General features: G+C 41.0%; 1 protein-coding gene across 2 annotated transcripts in view; it reads right to left on the reverse strand.

Annotated features, from left to right (window-relative positions):
* Positions 1-586: 586 nt before the first annotated feature.
* Positions 587-20612, reverse strand: part of RUBCNL (rubicon like autophagy enhancer) — a 39840-nt gene continuing 19814 nt past the window's right edge. For both annotated transcript variants that reach the window (XM_090025710.1, XM_090025720.1), the window contains 12 exons: positions 18675-18769; positions 14852-15053; positions 13796-13867; positions 13019-13061; positions 12496-12628; positions 11897-12042; positions 10537-10601; positions 9451-9689; positions 8257-8318; positions 6717-6870; positions 6516-6606; positions 587-6052 (listed from right to left, as the gene is read on the reverse strand). In XM_090025710.1, coding sequence (XP_089881836.1) covers positions 5940-6052; positions 6516-6606; positions 6717-6870; positions 8257-8318; positions 9451-9689; positions 10537-10601; positions 11897-12042; positions 12496-12628; positions 13019-13061; positions 13796-13867; positions 14852-15053; positions 18675-18769 — 1415 coding nt within the window. In that variant the 3' untranslated portion in view covers positions 587-5939. The remainder of the gene's footprint in view (positions 6053-6515; positions 6607-6716; positions 6871-8256; positions 8319-9450; positions 9690-10536; positions 10602-11896; positions 12043-12495; positions 12629-13018; positions 13062-13795; positions 13868-14851; positions 15054-18674; positions 18770-20612) is intronic.

Consider the following 20612-nt stretch of genomic DNA (forward strand, 5'->3'; position numbering starts at 1 on the left):
GTTGTCAGCCTGTCCATGCTGATCAACCCGGCCAGGTCAGGCATGTCATGTTAATGTGTTTGTGTGTATGACTGATTTGGGGACTGGAGGAACCCAGCCCCACTGAACTGAGTCCTGCAAGATAGCTCCACTGGGGGTGAGGGCTTGCAGAAGGGAGAGATACAGCTCCATATAGAAACACAAGTAACACAAGTAGCACATTGACAGAATTACCAAGACCCTAGCCCTAATAAATGAGCGTACCCCAAAGTAGCGGGCAAATCTGGTAACACTAAGCTCAAGCTGGGAATCAGAAGACTGTTTCTACTCTTGAGAGGAGTGAACAGTGCTTAAATGGAAAAGCAGGGAAGATAAGCACCAACCTAGTTTTAAAGACAGAGCTTGATAAAATTTCATAAAGGGCGTTATATGTGATACAGTGACCTGAAACACAGCGGGAGCGGAGTTATTGACTCACAGGGTCCCTTCCAGTTGTAAGTCCAAAAAAGCCCAATTAAGGTGGAAAACAATTCATTAATTATTCACAAAGCTTAAAACATTGTGTTTTGTTAACACAAATTTGACAAGTGCGGGTAGATAACAAGACTTCAACAAGTTTTTATTTAAATTGCATGGTAGGCATCAGACTTTGTATTTTCAGGCATCATTTTCTTAAAAATAGACCTATTAAATTTATATTTAAATTATGATAACACATTGAGGCCTAAACTCACTGTAATCTGTTAACAACAGTTAATAAAAAAAAAGATATATATATATGCTGCTTCAGCGGGCCCTCCTCCAATGTTAATGAGTTAATGATACAGAATGAGGAAGGCATGCTTAATTTTGGGGGTCAGCTCAAGCCATACAAGTGTCAGAACATTGTGTACAATATTAAGATTTTATCTTCCATCTTTACAAGACAGCAAATGCAGGTATCAATAGTTTCCCCTGCAGTACAGCTGAATCCAATGCAAGTGCTGAGTTTTCCCCTATATCCATTTATGAAGAAGGAACCATTTCATCTCCATCCCCTAGGTCAGGGTGCAGGCCAGAACAAGCCTGTGGAAATGTGTCATCCAGCTGGTATGGCTTCTCTCAAATGAGTTGATGGGCTGAGTCCTGAGCATGGAAGTTCTTGTGGGCTTGACATGCTAGTTCTGGATCTGGCCAGCAGGACTTCTCACAGCAGCTGCCAGAGTCCTGTGTCAGCACAGCCCGAACATGAGAATTAGCACTGTTGCCACCCCACTGCTGATTTGCATGCCAAGCAGTGATTAAAAAACACAAAAAAACCCCAGAAAATCCTGCCACAGGTAAAAACAGGAGTCAGTGTTAACCCCCTTTTGGCAAAGCAGCTCTGGGAGCCATGGTAAAAAGCCCCACAAGGCTTGATGCAAAAGGGTGTCATCTAGCCCCTAGGAAACCCTGCAGTCAAGGTTTGGCCCACCAGCTCATTTGAGTTTGACACCCCTCTATTAGGTGTTAAATGTCCACCCTGGACACAGATAATAAACCAGGTCCTGATGGTGCTGAGCTACTTAGCAGGTAGCTCAGGCCACCCACCTTATGGGTCAGTCTCTCTGCTTCTCCTATTAAATTTATTCTACTTTGAGTGGTATGTGGTACAGAAAAGAGGCCTTGTGTCAAATCTTGCAGCACCTATCGACATACCATCACTCATGAGATCTACTATCTAGAAGCAATAGATACGTTCACCACTGTTTCTAAAACCATTATTTAAAAAAAAATGAATTGGTGGTGGTTGAGGTTTGAGTACGAGGTAATGCCATCATTGGATCTTCTGTGTTGTTTCAGAAGGACAACTGTCCTTCCTTCCCTCCTAAGTGTTTTCCCTGAGATCTGGTGTATGCTACAAGGTTCTCTCAGCAAAACTTGGCAAGTCTACCCTCAAGAGTTTCTCTGCAGTGGTAGAACCCACCTTTCTGACAGCAAGGAGTTACACACAAGCTCTGCTGAATGGAGAAAAGCTCCTGCTGTCAGCTGATAGAAGGTGAATGTGCACTTTCATGTCACCTATGGTATGTATGAGCCACCACAATCATGTGGGTACATAGGAGTTTGACGGTTGTGACTACAATCTGTGCACAGAACTTCAGACACCAGAGGCAGGTGAGTGTCGACAAAGACCCTTGTGTGTGCCTTTGTTTCCTCACACCAATTGGAAAGTAAGTTACGGAAACTTATTACCTAACTTCCGCCGTTACTCAGAGCTAATTACATCCCAGGGTATAAAATAGTAGTACTTCCATGGTAGTACATGGTAGGTATTGGCCAAAACCCAACATTTTTACACTATGATGTCCTACATAGCAATACATGATAGGCAGTACTTACCAGGTTATGGGTCTGTTCCCCATCTCCACACCTGTCCCTTTCCAGGTCTATCCCTGGTTTCATTCTCAAGGAGTTCCTCTGGGATTTTTGCCAGGGTGTTAGCAGTTTGATCGTGATAGACTGCAGGATGAGCCATGCTTGACAGTGGTCTACTCTTGGCATCTCTACATATTAATCCCTCTAGCTTAAAAACCGGGTTATGAAGCCCTAAGAAGCACCAGATAGAACTCCTGATTGCAGATGCATTGCCAGATCTTTGATTTGAGCACCCAGCTACTTAGCACCATAACTAGCAGTTCTAGGCTTGGCCAAAAGCAGACATGTAGGCACATAGGAATAGGAACGATAGGCATCTCAGGAAATCAGGCACCTCCAAAACGTTCCCAGCCTGTCACTAGTTTCAGAATGGGAGTGGAGGGAAGTTTTGTTGGGTTTTTTCAGCCCCCACTGGAGAGTGAGGTGGGTATACTAGAGGCCCCTTGAGGCCAGAGGACTCCAATTCACCCACCCCACCCTTCATCAACAGCGGGGGAACCCTGGAACAAGCTCCCTCTGCTCTCTTTCCCTACTCCCAATCTGAAAACAGGGACAGGCTGGGAGAGAGAGGGGAGGCCATTCCTAGGGGAAGCTGGCTGCAGGCTTCCAGTCACAGCTCAATTCCTCTCCCCCCTGGAACTAACAGTGAACTTCTGTTTGGTCCCTGGGATCCTTGTAACACAGAGGGCTTCCTGCAAAGTGTTCTCGGTTACAGCAGGGAGCTGCACTTCTGGCTGCACCCTTAGGCAGTCACTGAGCAGGAGTTTTGAGAATCACGATTTGGGAATATGGCACCAGCAGGTGGCAGACTGACTCTAGCTTGAAGGGACTTTTGATGCCTACAAGGCTGGGTTAGGCATCGGGTACTCAGAACTCCACCTCAGTGCTGAAGCAAGTACTTGTGCCAGAAGTGACTCAGACACAATCTCCTTTCTGAAAACATTTCATAAAAACTCCTTTCATGTTGTGCCAGTAAAGCTCACTCATGAGAATAATCTTCAGAAATAGACATATCCAATGCAGAACACAGTTATATGGCTATTTTGTTATTTGTGCACTGTACACAACACCTTGAAGGACTCTTAAATTAAACTGCATCCTCCACAAACAGTAAATCCCTAGAGCAAATCCATTTGTGGGATTGATCTAGTTGTGTATGCAAGTGCTACAATTGTAAACTTACACTTGCAACATATTAAAAAGACAGCCAACTCTGTAGGTAGGCCCCTCTTGCCACATTTCATCATTTAACATCACTTGCTCAGTATAGCCCAGCATCTGGTTGGAGATTACATGTACTAGATGATAATCTTCCACGCAATGAGTCACTAAAGTTTATTTTCAACTAAAGAAAGAAAAAAAAATAAATCTGTATGTGAAGCATTAAGTGTGCCTACTTCCCATGTGCAGAGAGAGGTAGTTAGCCATATTGGTCTCAAGTCAGGAAGAAAATGGGGTGCAGATGCACCTGATAAAACTAAGCAAATGGGAGATGACTAACTAATTCAGAGGTGCATAAGTTCTTGAGAGCCCAAGCTCCTTGCATCAGCATCTGATGATGTGAGCTTGGACTTGCAAAAAAACGTACACATCTCTGATTCAGTTAATCTACCAGGTAAATCTATACCCTGCCTTCCACTTGTAATGTGTGTTGTGAAAGAGTTTCAGTTTGGAGGCAAATTTCAAGAAGATCCTGGTCACAGAGTTTTGTTTTGTGTTAGTACAAAAAGGGGATATTTTTTAAAACAGGAACTGGAGTGCACAAAGAAGCTAAGCTCAGAACAAAAGGACACAGATCCAGAATCCAAGGGTGGAAACATCACCTGACTCTCATTTGTGCTACCAGGAACAAACTGTGAGCAAGCAGATGTCACTACTCTTTGTTGTGCCACAAAAAAGGGTGGGGGGGGAGAGGGGCGGAAATCAGTAGTACGGCAAAGAGGTAGTAACAGGCTCTGCTGCTTTATTACAGCAGATGTCTGCTAGCTCTGTGCAGGAAAGTACAGGTAGCCTGACCTGCTCATACTGTCCACCCACCCTAAGCAGGTATCCTGGGGCTTGAGAGCTGCTCAAGCTCCCAGCACACCTGCCTGTCTCTCCTTGCTTTCAGAAAGACAAGCTGAGGAATCTTGGTGCACTTCTCCATAAGTGGGGAAGTCAGGATTCCCCACTCAGCCAGACCCATAGCGAGGGATGGGTCTGGTTCACTGGGGACAGCCTCAGTTTTTTTCTCTCAGCCAGACCTGCTCACCCAAAACTGCCTCATATCACCCCTTGTCCTGTACCATCATCAAGGGCAGGACAAGGGGCAACATACATCTTGTGCAATGAAGCAGAGCAGCTGTGTTGTGACTCACTGTGGTACAGCTGATCCACTTCGTTTGGTGGCACCTCTTTCTAGCCTAAGAGTGTCTTTGGCCCATGTTACTTATGTCAAAGTCTACAATAACTGACGATCCCTTCTGTAAAAGCTTCGGGGGTAGTGCCCAGGAGAATGGATACCCATTTAGACACGGCTGAGCCAAAATACCACAGGAACAGTTGATGGCTGGACATGCACACAAAACACTGGCAGATTCAGCCAAGCTGCTGGAAGCTTCTGTATGCATATGCTGCTTCTAAATGAAGCCAATCACAGAAACTGACAACTTAAATGAACAAACAAAAAAAGATAGCAATACTTCATTTGCAGACGTCAGCATCCTCGAAGTCCTGCATCTCTTCCCTGTCCTTATCAAGCAGTCTGGCATCTCCCAAGTTGGAAAGTACCACCCTGGAGACCAAGAGGCCAAGACTTCGGTATCCAAGTGGTCTTAAACACTTACTGTTATTCTATTCCATCCTGTTCAAGTCCCTGAAAATCCATTTATGAATCTACTTTTGTAACATGCTGCTATCTTACCCTTAAGACGGTCACAAAAAAAGTAGCAAGGAAGAAAATCCACTGACCTTCTGCATTAGCTGTTTTTCAGGAAGTCAAGCAGGGTGGAACAGAATCGCATGCATTATAAGAGTAGTGATTTTTTTTTTTTAAATCTTGGCAAGCATGTAAACTGGAAAAAAATGTCAGGGTAATATTTCTAAAGTTGAAGGCATTCTACCAGAGCATTTCAATATAAAAAGGGGAAAGTTGCTCACATGTTATCACTTCTTATTATAGTAAAAGAAATCTAATAAGATTGAGAATTTCCCAATGCTGTTTACTATTTTTATATATTGTATGCAAAAGTAACAGAGTAGAATGGTCTAAAAATGTGAAATATAAAATAAAAAATGTTAAATACAGGAAAAAAAACAACAGTAAAAACACATAGCAGCAAAAATGTTAACAATGGTATTAATACAGTTTTTTTATGTGGTCAGTTTAAAAGACTAATGCTCATCTCTCCTAGTGAGAATAATATTAACCTTACTCTTTTTTTTTCTTTTTTTTTTTAAAAGAAGTCATGCGACTGAAATGGTAGCAATGTTTAGAACAACATTATCCAACTTAAAGGCAAACATCGTAAGAATTGGTTTCCAGCTTCCTCAGAAGCCTGCAGCATCTTCACAGTAATCCCACATCAGAAAGGCACAGGTGATGAAGTTTCTGACAGCCTCCTCCGTGCAGCTATCCTCAGACATTTGGGGCACTTTTCAGACTGGAAGCACTCTTTGTGAAAGCATGCTTTGCAAGCTGTTAACAGACCAGATGAGAAAAGCGGTACTAAATAACTGCATTTATTGAAAGATGGTCTTTTACGTAGGCAGAAATGAAAATGCGCAGTAGAGTACAAATATATTTTAAAACTCTACCCAGTCCAGTACCCAATGAAGTCATCTGGAAGGTTTTCAACAGGTCTAGCTAGATCTGTTACAACAAATACACTGCTGGATCAACCTTAATCCCTGGTTAAAAGGTAAATCCACACCAAGAGAACACACCCCCTCCCAAAAGTTCTTTTCAGATATGCCCCCATGTTTGGAATAAAAGTTCACAGAGACAAGACAGTTTGAAGTCAATGGGACTACCCACATGCTTATGCATTAGCCACAAATTTAAGCACCTTGCCAAATCAGAGCTTGAAACCTTCCCTACCCCCATCTCCTGTGCCCACTCACACTCACCCCAGAGGAAAAAGCTTAGGTCAGAAACATACCAGTACATCTTTTACATATGGCAGTCTGAAATGGGAAGAGCAAATCTGATCTTTGACAAAATTCACAAATAAATCCTTTTGCTTGACAGAGCTAGAAAAGTTGAGGACAAGATTACTTGTTGCATTTAATAAAAAGGTTAATATAAAAGAAGCATGACAATTGTGTGCATTTTTAAGGCTGCACATAACACAGTTCCTTACCTCGCAGTTTTCTATATGAGAGGTGGAGCTTTTTAGAATGTCCCTTAGGAGAGGCAACAGTTGCCCTCGCTTGACCTTCACCAGATCATCCATTGAAAACAGATGCAGCTCTTCTGTCAGGTGGCAGGGGACCTGTTCATATTCTTTCAGAACCCTGTAGGATTAAGGAAGATGAAAAGAGCCAAACTGCAAAAGGACAAATTTCAAGCAAGTTTTACAAGTTGACCTGCTTACTTTTTTCAACAGTCACCAAGGGAGAAAATAAATCTGGTAGTAATATACACATGGAAGAATTTATTTTAAAAAGGGGGCCTATGAATCTTTACATAAAACTATATTTCTGCCCTTTTCTGAGAGACTTTTCCTGTGCGTCAGAAACAACGGTTATTTTTCTTGCTTCTTTTTAACTACAGAAGTTCAACAAAGCCTTGTTTTTCCCCTTGTTGCTGCTGCAAAATTTTTTGGAAGGGTCTCTGGTGAAATGACAAATAATGAAAACACCACCTTCATAATACCTTCTGAACTCAAACTTGAACAAAATGGCTTAAAGGAAAAAAAAAAAAGTGTCTATTCTTTAATTGTTTAGGTATCAGAGCTCTTACATAAAAGGATAACCTCCAATCTTCCATTAAGTCCTCCCTCCCCCCCAAAAAATAAGTTTGCAGGAAAGATTGGATATTTCTTTTGTCAAACCTCACCCCCAAAACAAAAACAAAAAAACCCAACAATAACAATGCAGTAGGATTTGTCTTGCTGGATTTTTTTAGTTAAACAAACAAGCCTTTGATGTCTTCCAAAAAAGCCCAAACAAACAAAACCAAAATGACCACAAAAAGTTTCTCATCTTATGCTGGTGACTATAAAATATTAAACTCTACTTACAAAGTTAACTGAGGAAAACCACTACCTACCACGTCAATGTACATACAGAAGTTCCTAACTAACTTCGCATGTAAAAAGGGGATCTGATTTATGCATTAAATGTTATCCAGTATTTTACCATTTGGCTGCAGTGCTTAGTTTAGCAATTTTCAATGTGTTTATATCAAACAAACATGCAGTCAGTTGGAATAACATCCCATATTGCTCTAGCATTCCTTACCATAACAGCGCCTAGAGACAAATAAAAGTAAATCACAGCTGCAAGTTTTCTACAGCCTGTTTTGTGTTTTAAGTGAAGACTGAATAAATAAACTACGGAAGAGGTATCATTTTGCAACATAAAAAAGTAACTGGCTGTAGTTGCCATAGAAGTGAGAATGATTTATATTGTGTAAGACACTTACTTTCCCTTAAAAGGAAAATAAGTGATGTCAGAAAATTATTAATGAAGTCTGATCAATCGAGTTTCAAGAGGACTTTTACAGAGGGAAGGGAAAGCGAGAGAGAAAGCTACCTTAAAAATACATTATCACTTGACATTTACACAGAAAGAGAAGGAAGGTATCAGAATTTCTAATGATCAGACAGAAAACTAGTTTAAAAACTGCATGCAAGAACGCTTCTAGGAACCTCTGCAATGTCTAAACATTCTCCATACCTTTCAGCCAACCTGCAGGTCTTCAATAGCCTTTTCATAAGCAAAAGCTGTTCTTGTATTTCCTAAGGGATGTGGGAAGAATTAAACACACACACACACACACACACACACGGTATGTAAAATATAAAGCCAAAGTAGCCTCACTAACGTATTTAAAAATCAGAAAGACCAATTGGTCTGTCAGCAATGTTTAAACTGCTGACAGTATAGTTGCAACATTTTACCAGTACATTAGTCTTAGCCTAAAAATAGGAAATGTACACACAGCAATGGGTTCGACAGACTAGATCAGGGATGCCCAACCTTTTTGAATGTGGGGCTGAATCTTGAACTTTTTATCACCCAGTGGGCCGGTGAGCCATATTCAAAGACCTCACAGGAAGAGGTATCACATCACCCCACCAAAACAAAAGTACAGTCTTTACTTCCATTTCCTGTCACAGCACCTCAGGCCTCAGAAAACAGACACCGCAGGCCATATGTTGGACAAGCGTGGACTAGATGCACAAATGCACCAAAAGTCCATCCCATTGGCAAGTATGTGTGGGCTATTTTTGTTCACCAGCTGCAAATGCATGATACAAGATACGGCCCTTGTGTTGCAACACTTCATATTGCTGCATGGATCAAGTTGCAGAATAAGGGACTACACAAAAGCAAGTGACACTCTCCAGAGCAAAGGGAAGGCTGCATGGGAGCAATGCTACACCTTTCTGTTCACTTGGTTTTCCCCTTTCTTCCATAAGTAACTTGTCAAAAGCAGGTGGATGCAATTTTTAAATGGGCCAAGGATTTTCTAGCCCCTGCTGCACCTGCCTCCCCCCGCCCCTGCCCTGCAACCAAATGCTGAAGCCTCCTGGCAACAGGTGTCCAGTGCAGATGATTACCCAAAGGGACTCAGGTCCCAGATACATAGATGCCTTCTTCTAAAAATCAGGGGAATGTGGTTGGTGTTCCCAACGTCTGGACAAGCAACGAGACAACCACTTCTCCACCTTCCAGCCCTCAGTCTGAGGTGAATGAAAGTGGTAGGTCCCAGCAACAGCGATGGGACAAGGTGGACACCGATGGTACAGATCACCCAGAGACAGCACCAGATGACAATTCTAAAGTCTTTTGTGGAATAATAAACCTGTCTTGTTTTTCCATCTTAGTGTGTCCAGGCCACCACTCACACAACTTTAAAGTACTTACCCTGACTCTGTTCAGTTCTTTTGCCTTTGTATAAAGGGTTGTGTTGATACAGGCCACATTGAAAAAGGGATTCTGCCATATACTGTCAAGGAGACACTTGGAGAAGTTACAGACATAGTACTTTTTGAAATCCCATTTCATTAATATTCGGGCAGGAATAGAAGATTGTGTGTAAGTATGGCAGCAGTCACAGAAATACTTCCCTAGGTAATCACAATAGCGGAGTCTCCTGATGTATTCTGTAAAAGGTTAACAATGAAAGCAAACCTTAGAAGAATGGTTTGTTATTTAAGAGTTGTACTGCCTCTTAAAAACATGCCTACCCAGTAATAACCCATTCAAATCTACAGAAAGCAAGACCTTTTGGAAAAGGTGGTAGGTATTATTTTTTGAAGAATTAAACTGATGGGTTTTCCATTCTGAATTACATGCAGAAAGAAAATATGTCCTTGTTATTCTCAAGACAAAATAGAGCAATGTGATAAATGCAATTCATGGAAAGCATTGCTGCTACTTCCCCATAAAAATTAAAAATATCGAAAACAGTGCCAGCAAATGCAAGTAAATCTCACTTCGTATAGAGCTAGTTTTACTTATGTACTCTTGAATATTCAAATTCTTCATGCCAATTCAGAAAGATACATTCTTTGCTGCCCATATACCCAGATTCATAAAATCATTTAAAATATTTCCCATATAAGAAGATAATGGTAATGTACAAGTGCATCCACTTCCACAAACTGCCTAAAGGCAGATTCTAGAAATTCTGTATAAAAGAGAAGTCAAATTATGTGTAGCATCATAAATAGCACTTATTGTAGATGGGGATGGGAACCTGGTTTCAGCTACAGCAGTTTCAGGTGGGAATATAATTCAATTGTGTATCGTCTAGGCATGTCCCAAGCTTTAACTTTTCCCTTCTAGGTCAGACATTGGTTTTGCAAGCCTGGCAACATCCTATGGGTACACAAATTTAGGCTAACAAATAAGTGTGGCACTCAGTAGGTGTATGTGTGTTCATATATGTATATGTGTGTGTATGCATGGATGCATGTATGCATCTCATATACTTTTTAATATACTTACTGCATTCTATTGGGGTTCCACAACCAACGCAAGTAAAGTTTTGGGCAGCTACAACAGCTTCTCTCCTACATGAAGGAACAAAGAATTATTTCTCCCTACCCCAAAAAACCCTGTAGTTCTAACCCTACGTTCTCCAACACCTCAGCCACCTTCACCTGTATTTCCTTCTTGCAAGGCTTACCCTGTCAATCAAAACACCCACCTTCCTTCAGAACAGAGGGAGCGGTGGAAGGGTAAATTGTAAAACAAGAGCCCCACGTGCTATTTAAATTCTAGGCATGGTCCACAAAGTATGTTACTAGGGAAAGCTATATGCAAGTCAGATACTCTCTGTTTTCCCTTTTTAAAAATGCATCAGTTTGGAAGCGGGTGGGGTAGGAGAGGGGAAAATAAAACATTTATCTGAACATTTTATAATCATTTTCAATTACCAGAAACACCAGATAGCATGCTAATAGAGTAGCAAACATGAAAAAAAAAAACCCAATGCATTCCACTTTGTTTACTATGAGCATTTGATATTACTTTAAGTGGAATTAGATTTGTAGTTCCCCTGAATAACTCACCTTTCTTTACTAAAAACAAAAAGACTCAAAGATAGCAGGAAATCAGGTTTCCTCAAAAATAAAAATTTCAAATATACATTCAAGTTAATGTCAAAAACTGGTACTTCTAAGAGTTCAGTGGTGTGCTGTTTCTTTAAATCAAGTGAGTCACCATTTTGCCCAACAGTACATGTACTGTTATTGCTGTATCAGCATGTCTGATGTAATTTTTACTGGGACATTTGATCAAATATGCAAATAAATACAGTATATTTTTCTGTGGTACCCCCCACACACTTCCCCTCTCCCTCAAAAATTAGCCCTCCAAAATTGGGATGCATGTTTTAAAGTCAGGAAGCTATTTCCATACCATAATGGAGGCATGGACATGCTATATAATGCCTGCCAGAGGCTGGCTCCATGCAGTAGGAGTGGAGTCCCCTCTAAACTTTAACTGTCACAGCTACTGCTGCATTAGGCAGCCACTTTTGGCCAGTTCAATAGTTGTGACAGGTTTAAAGCTTCAGTTACAAGAGAAGAATGCGTGACACTACCCCTGCTTCATGTGACCTGCATTCAGTCACAACCATGGAAAAAAATATTTTCTTTATTCTGCCTTCCCAAAACAAGATACACTTCTTATTCTCTTGCACACCACATGCTCCTAAACATGGGGCTGAACACAAGCCCCAATCCAAGGCCCAATGGACATCATGGGCGTCTTTTCCATGCCTTCAGCAGGCCTGATCTGGCCCCTGCTTCTACTGTAACAGAAGTGACGATCCAAGGATAGACACTCAAAATCTGAGACTTACTTTTCAGATGGGTGAATATTAAATATAATTTGAGATCTAGGGGGAGCCCAGTCTGTAGTTCCTCTTAATCGGGATTTGATCTTGATTTCTTCTGCCAGATTCATACTGGACTCCAATTCCCTTGGAATATCTTTTCTATTCACAAACTATCAGAAGGTAAAAAAAAGTCACACTTAAGGGTAAAGTTGAACTTCCAGTGCAAGTCAAACTGATGCCAGCTGACTTTGTAAACTATGCAATGAAATGTTACTTCCAATACTCCACAATTTCTAGTACAATTACCATCCACAACTAAAATTACCCCTCAGTGTCATTCCCTAGTCATGCTCAGAAGCAACTCCCGAAGCATGTTCTGCTTTCACAGGAATTCCTCTGTCCTGCAGCCCCTTAAATAGATTCAAAGTTTATAAACACGGTAAAGACTGATATTGTCCCAGAACTTAAAAAAAACAAACCAGAAAAACAAACCACAAGCCTTAAACACTTTTTTGTTATTCTTTGCTTCTTTCTTCTTGCCAGGTCAGCAAAGCAGCTGCACTAAAATGACGGGGTTTGGTGTACTGAATAAAAGGCACACTGTTTGCTGCTCATAGACTTACTTTTTGTCCAGTTGTATCCAGGCACCTAGACGGCTGAACTTCAGGTTCCATCTGCAGCCAACGTTTCCTGAAAGATCTGTAAAGCTTCTGTGCTGTTACTTCAGCAGAACAACAGCCCAATTCAAGAGAGGATCTGAAAATTAAGCAAATTGAGGAAGTGAAGAAAAAAAAAGCACCATTTTGGGTTTACTGCATTCTCTGAATCCCTGAATATTCCTTCCACATTTCTTTCTTCCCACCCCTCCCACCTTGCTTTGATATACTTATGTTCTAAAGGACTCTTGTACCATAGCTATGATCCCTCTTGGCAAGGATTAAATATTGGACAGACTTTATTCTGAGCACAACTCCTTTTCCAGAAATCAGCTGAAGGAACCAGTGTCCAACAACACTCCTCCTTCTCTTCCCCTTTAGGAGCAATATGTGCTTCCTAACCCAAGGAAATAAGAGCAACTGGAAAGCTGGTTCAACATATGGCAGGAAAGAGTAGTACCAGACTACTTATGTCAAGAAACACAATTACCTGTCATCTGGGACTGATGAAATATTTTCCAAGTCTTCAAGTTCTGCGGAAGAGAAGGAAAAAACTGAAAGCTTATTCCAGTTGGGCTGACATCACTCATGTTCTATCTGTATCCATCATATGCAAACCAGCTCACAATGATTAACATACTCATCCTCACAAAGCATTAGAGCCCCTCAACTGTAAAATGGAACCAGTGACACCATTCTTCGCAAATCTCTGACTTCTTCAAATGAAAGACACGATACAAGAACAAGGGATCATCCTTATCACCACTACTTCCATGCCCTCTTTCTTCACATTTTACAGAAAGGAGAATGGAAGCAGTGAGAATAAATGACTTTCCCAAGGTCACAACTTGAAGCCTGTGGCGCACCAGGAAACTGAACCTGGGTCACAGTGTACAGATAGAGAGCTCTTCTGTGATATGTATCTATTTACAGTTTACCTGATGTAATAAGGTATTGCCCAGCACAAACACACACAAAGGACTCTTCAGGTCAATCACTGAAAATTATGCCTGTGTAGAAAGGAAATCCTGTCCTGGTCTTAATTGTGTACAAGGTTTTGCATAAGTTCAAATACTCATGCAAAGTGCCTTTAACTTTTTCCATTTGTAGGCCATTTTTATCAAAAGTGAATTTGTACTAAAAATACATCCTAAGGGAACACCCCGCTTTGGAGAGGAAGAGGCAGTGGTACTAAAGGAATCAATGCACCTATCTGAAGATAGTCAAATATCTAGGCCAATGCAAAAGCTGCATCTGGCAGCCTTACCAATAATTACAAATTCATCATCCGAGTCCAGAGCTGGATTTACAGATGAGTTGACCTGTAGGACACCACCACCTTCAGAGGGAAAAAAATCATTTACAGTGGGATTAGTGTATTTATACCTGTATCTGTAATATTCTGTTACTGTTCTTCCCTGCTTCTCACATGCACAAAATCTGATACACTTTTAAAATTACAAGCACTTGGAACATAATTTACTATGTCCCTCCCAAAATGGGCTGGGCTACTTGAGGTGAAGTACATTATCACCATAATGCCTAGAAGCCTCATCCCACACATGCCATTGTTAACTTTCCCAAGAAGTTACATCACCTACATGTGCATTACACAATATTTCAATATCCTTCAGGACAAATTCATGCACTGTAGAATGACACTACAGTACCAGATGCCTTGGTTACCCTGCCTCAGACTACATGGGCATATACAATACATTAAGGAAAAATTCATCACAGCCTACTACAGAAACTGATCTGAATCTTTCAATTAAACTAAAGGGCAAATGAAGAGATTCACTATCACTTAACGCAAATGGAAACATAGGAAGATGAATCAATTCACACATATGCTAGAGTTGCTTGCAGTTATATACTTTTCAATCTTAACTTCATCTTTTTTTATAAATGAAAATGCGAGATGAAATTTCTAGTTACACATATCACTATGTACACTCCATAAACAGAGGCACAAATGAGAAAAATATATCATGAATATTAGAAGAGGCAAATATCACCTGCAGAATCATATTACTGATACAGTTCACAGAATAAGCAACCACAGCAGTTTTGTTGCATTCCTAACTTGTCCACATGTGATAACTGGAACATAACAGCTGCTGCCTTTTTGAAGTGGTTCCAAATGTTCACGTGTCTATACCGCAGTTTGTTGGGCAGCTGGTACAGATATTACAGAGGAGGGCAGGGAATCTGCTTCCGAGAAGCATCTGTCCCAACTGTTTAGGTGCTCTCCTCTTTGGTAATGAGAGACTAAAAGGTAGGCAGAAAGAGTTACATTATAATTTAACAATAAATCTCTTGCCTTCATAACCACTGTCTGAAGAACAAGAATCAGATTGCTGTACTCTGGTGCAAGATTGCATCTCCAAATCCACTGGATAGCTGCCTACTGATCCATCAGTCTCATCTGCACCCCAGTACTCTGTCTGATGACTGAAGATAATGCACTTCGTTTTTTCCAGAGATGCAATGATCATATCTGCAACAAAGAAGTGTGCATTTTCCTGGGCACAAGAAAGGGAATGCCAGTTAATACTCAGTTTCTACAATCAATCAGAATAGACGCATAAGCATCTTCCTCACTTTAACAAGCCAAAAAATACTTGAAACCTTTTTTAAAAAGAAAATGAGGAATTTAAAACAAAAAGAAGATAAAGGAGGAGAACCAAGAAAATTCAGATCACATCTCAGCATTAATTAGTCATATAGCTTCCATTTGTTTTCCTCTCCTAAATATACATGTAGATAGTTAAGCATTTAATATATTCTCTTTTTTATTTGTTTTAAGGTGTAGACTCAAGATTTCAACATAAATCTGTGCAACATGGCTTAACTTCTGGCATGCACATTTACTAGGATTTTTAATTAAAGAGTACGCATATTAAATTTTAATAGTATGCATATAAAATTTTGAAGTGGTGTGCTTTAATAACACTTTAGGATCTTCAGATGATGGATGAATGTCAAGTGCAAAAGCACTTTTTAAACATTAAAAAAATTCAGCCAGGGAAATAACTGCCCCATTTTATAGGCAGGGAAGTAGAAGTGCAAGATGACAGGACTGGCTCAGTCACAGGAAGTCAGTGACAGGGCCAGACTTGGAAGCCAGATCCTCTGCCTCCTACTACGTGTTAACCACAAGGTAGTTATTTTCTCACCTGTAGGCATCTTGAGGTCTCATGGCAAAGCCCCAAGCTTAAAAATCCATATGGATCCCCAAACCCACAAGTTTTGAATGCAAAACAGATGGTTTGCTTAAAAAAAAAAAAAGAAAGAAAGAAAAAAAAGAAAAAAGGAGGGGCAGGGAGGCCTTTATGCTTGAAAAACAGGACAGTTTTGATTCATGGCATCCTCTACAGCAGGGGTTGCCAACTTGTGGCACATGTGCCACAGGCAGCCTGTGTGTGCAGCACATGGCAGATTAGGCAAGGGATAGTCAGCACAGTGCTGGATAGGGTAGGGAGCAGAAAGCAGAGCACTAAAGCAGGGAGCACAGGGTAGAAGCAGAAGAGTACAGAGGCAGATTATGCAGGGAGGGAACAAAAAGCAGATCAGCATTTAGGCAAAGGAAGGGTAGGGCTTAAGAAGCACGCAGGCTAAATTTGCAGGATGCCTGCAAAAAAAGGTAGGCCCTTGCTGCTCTACAGCACTGTGTAAAAAGCAGGCGGGGAAAGTAACAATAATTTTGTTAAGTTGAAGAATACATTCTCCTTTAGGACAAAAGGGATTTTAAAAAAAAAAAAAGTTTCCCCAGTACTACAGGACCTGATGCAATGGTTCAAAAGCCTGCATGGGTGAAGAAAACTATTTTAAACCAAATATTGTCTAATTAAGTATCACTGGTTGGCTTAACAATTTCTCCACAAAAAACATTCAGTAAGCTTTGGAATATGTTACTAACAAAAGGGAGAGAGTATTAAAACAGTTATTTGGAGGCATGAGGGGCATGGAGAGACAGAGACAATGACAACACCACTAAGGACAAAATCCTCCTACCCAGAAGACTCAGAAAATCTATGTAATGTTGTTAGTGCCTGATCTTTGGGAGATCAAAAAGCATTGGCACCTCAAGCCGACCTAAACAATACCTAAGAACTTGTCTGCAAGAGCTTCTTTTGCATCAAGATGATAAACGCCACAAGGACTTGCACCAAAGACTAGCACAGTGAAAAACTTAAGCAAGTCTGCTTTCTGCTCTCACCCCTCTCATCCCCATCTTCACACTACACACTGGGCACCTTACCCTATAAAAGTGACCCAATTCACCTTTGTCTATTGTGACTAGGAACACTGGAGAAGCCCTAATCTATCATTTACCTCATCTCCCTTCTGGAGAGGATTGTAACCTACAGTATGTATGCAATAGCTTTGTCTAGTCTAGTTTTAGAGCTCACCAGTTTTTACCACTTCCAATAAGAGACTACTCCACAGTCCAATAAATGTGTCATTGATTGTTACTTTCTCCCCATTCAGTATGGCTGAGCTTTTTTGATCTTCTCTCCAAGAAGTGGTGCTGCCTACTCAGAGTACAAGACTGTGATTTTGAAGACAGGTCCTATTCTTGGTTTTTCCACTGGTCTGCTGGGCAAGTCACTTAATCTCTGTGAATTACTATCCTGATAGATTAAAAGAAGGCAATGACCCCCTTTAGGAAGGGCTTTTAGGTCTAATGATGTAAGGAGTAATATAGAAAGCTAGGTAGTACCGTTCTGAGTTCTGATCAGCATGGATATGTCCATTGTTCACACTGAACTAGCTGGAACTAAATGCCAAGGTCGAGTACAATCGCTGCAGTAGGCAAACCTGATCACCTCTCCTTGTTCCCTAATGTAATACTTCCATGCATACGACTCAGAAATAACAAAAAAGAAACATTTTTCCTACCAATAGCTAATAGGGCTTTGCAAAACAGCACCATTTCATTTTGATTTCCATTTTGCTGTTTCAAAAGGATAGTGTTTTGTTTCATTTAGTTTCAAAGCACTGTGCCGTTTCATTGAAACCATTTCACTCATAGGCTATAACAGGGAATCATGAAAATGCCTAAGACACTGTCATTTCTTGCCTAAGACGAAAATTGCAGGAATAGTAGCCCCTTCTGCAGCCAGAAAGCCTGCCAAGTTTCAAGGAGATAGGTACAGAGGTTGCTGGGAAACTGCACCTCAAACAGTTGAAAGAACTCGTATCACTTGCCAGCAGTGGCAGCCTCCTGTCATCCCATGTGCAGATCTGGGGGCTTGCACCCCCCCGGGAGGGCTGTGGGGATGTGCTGGACTCCTCCTGGTGGTGCAGGCCTCCAGATCTGTGTGCAGGATAACAGGAGGCTGCCGCTGCCTGGGCACGCCTGGGCTGCCTGGCCACGCCCTGGGCACGCCTACACCCACAGTCAGCCTCCTGTCATCCTGTGCACAGATCTGGGGGCTCGCATCCCCAGGACTCCTCTGCGGGCGGGGCGGGGGGGGCACGGGGCCTGGGCTCTGCGCACAGAATGACAGCAGGCTGCCGCTGCTGGCTAGGACCAGTGCTGAAGCCAAGCAAGCCTGGCTTTGAAACTCAAAACATTTTGAAACATTTCAAGTGCCCTTGTTTTAAAGCCTTTTGTTTTGTTTCGATTTCACTGTTTTGAGCTTGAAACGCATCAAAACAGCTTCAAAACGAAAACACCCAGTGAAATTTCACACAGCCCTAATAGCTAGCCCCCTAATCTCAGTCTCTGATTTTGTCCTTCTTACTCTCTGCAACTCTTTTGACTTTGATGTTAATAGTATTGAACATCTCCTCTAGACCAAAGTGAGATATTAAAACCAGATTTAACACTAGCACGGTAAATAATTCAGCGCAGCATGTTGCCATCTTTATCCTGCAGTTACAGACAACCAGTTTGCAGTGTAAGCCTATTCGAATTCCAGTTAAGTGAAGCATACAATATGCTCATAAAATTTAACTCCAGATATTACAAAAAACCACAACAACAAAAAGTTGTAAAGTTTAATTTGGTAATGACTCAAAATTTATTCTTCTAGAACTCACCAGATGGAATTGTCTATGGAGATTCAACAACTATCAGGACTAATTATTCACAAATATACTATAATACAATGGATTGAAATGTGTAACATCCTTACCTTTTCCACATCTGCAGGAAGCATGAAGATATCCCGCAAGGGACAATTCAGGGAAGTAGTTCTTGTGTTCAAAGATGAAGTTGTATCTGAAGACACTGCAATAAGTATTGTTAGTTTCCTTGCAGTGTCAAGGATTTAACAAACAGTTTCCAGAAAATAAATAAATGCAGTAAGTGTTTGTATGCTTGCCCAAGCTGTTCTTTTGAAAATGTAGACTATATTTAAAGTTATCCCAGCAACCAGAAGGGAAAGAACATGAATATAGCAGCACATATGTGTTTGAGAGAGGTTTGTAATGAAATTTGCTAAGAAAATACCAATTTTTGTCAATCTGGTACGCTCACTTGCAGATTTGCATGACACCAAACAACTATGACAAGAAGGTAACGGGCCTGAGCAGCTGAGGAAAGCCACAGACAGTAGAGCCATTTCTATCCCTGCAACAAGGCACTCACAGTTAACAAGTTAAAACATACTGCTCCGAGGCTGGAAAATAAACTTGTAACAGCAAAACATATGTTTTGGTGCGAGTCTAATGATTTGGCAAGCTCCTCTAACATGGTGGTTGTTTCATGTGGATGCAGGAGGTTTTGGTGTTGTGGGGGGGGAGGAAGTGGATTTAAAGCCAATTTAAATCTAAATGTTCATTTTCTTTATTGCTCATCCATAGGAACTGCTTTCATCTTTTACTGGAAGGAAGTTTAATGGCAGTAAAAATTTTTGATGTAGTGTTTTCAAATTAAATGTACTTTTGTACCAACAAGGCAACATTTCCATTGTGAAGCTGCAGGCCTGCATAAAGAATGAAAAACTGAGAGCACAGAGAAGAAAGATGGATGGAGACTGATGGATCCCCCCTCCACCCCAAACACTGGAGAGAAGTAACATTTTCTCTGGGCATGTTGATAAGAGATGATGCAATATTACCCTAAAACAAAAACCAAAACCCAAAACTGGGGGCTAGATGTCTTTAAAAAAGAAATAAAATGAAAAGGAAAGAAACATATTTTGAGAAATTAAAAGCAGAGGAGATAGAAAGAAGCTGGAGATCTATTTAAATTTAAAGACGAATTAGGACTTCTAGCAGAAGACTATTCTAACCTCCCCTCTTCATTTTTCTATAAGAGGACTTCACGTTCCCATCCAAAAGTAGTGAGATTTGGATAAGGGGATGAAAACGGAAGGAAAAAACCTCCCTCCCTGCTCCACCCCAGGAACACCTGTACCAAGTAATAGGATCCCTGAATATTCTTCTATAAATATGTCACCTCAGAAAAATATTATCAAAACCTTTGATCACTTAACTTGTTCAAAGGGACTAAAATTTTAAAATAATTTAGCAGATAAAAACAAGGCTACTGAACATATCTGCAATGGAGCACTGAACACATCATTTCAGGATTAGTGAAATGAGCTAGCCCTGATCTGTAGTTGCCATCAACAGGCCTAATCAGGTAAAGGTGTGGAATGACAGTTTTGTGCCAACTCAGTATGTCAGCAAAGCAGTTGCACATAAAACCCGCACAAAGGAGTTGGCTGGGATCTGGTAGCACCACGCGGCAACCTGTGTCACACAAAACCATCTGGTTTCTTCCTAAGCACAGGCCTCACCCCACACCCACCCAAGAAAAGCACTACCCATTAGGATGCTACCCATCTGGAACCAAAGAGCAGGAAATACAAAACTCAGCCAGAAAGTTGCCTGGCAAAGGTGGAAATGTACATTTCAAATAAAACTGTACAGGGAGCCTTGGAGTAGCTCTACAAAAAAAAAGGGGGGCCTTATTGATAAATCCTTAGAAATAATTTCACAGTGAATTTGTTTCAATTTAAACACTGGGACTAGCTTTTGGACTGTGCACACATACTTAAGGACAAGGAAGAAATAAGAAAGGGCGAGCTCATTTTTAAGTAGTCATCCAACTGATAGTTAGCCAA

The sequence above is a fragment of the Crocodylus siamensis genome, chromosome 1 (genome assembly GCF_052110815.1).
Source record: "Crocodylus siamensis isolate JL-2025a chromosome 1, ASM5211081v1, whole genome shotgun sequence".
In the NCBI taxonomy this organism is placed as follows: Eukaryota; Metazoa; Chordata; order Crocodylia; family Crocodylidae; genus Crocodylus; species Crocodylus siamensis.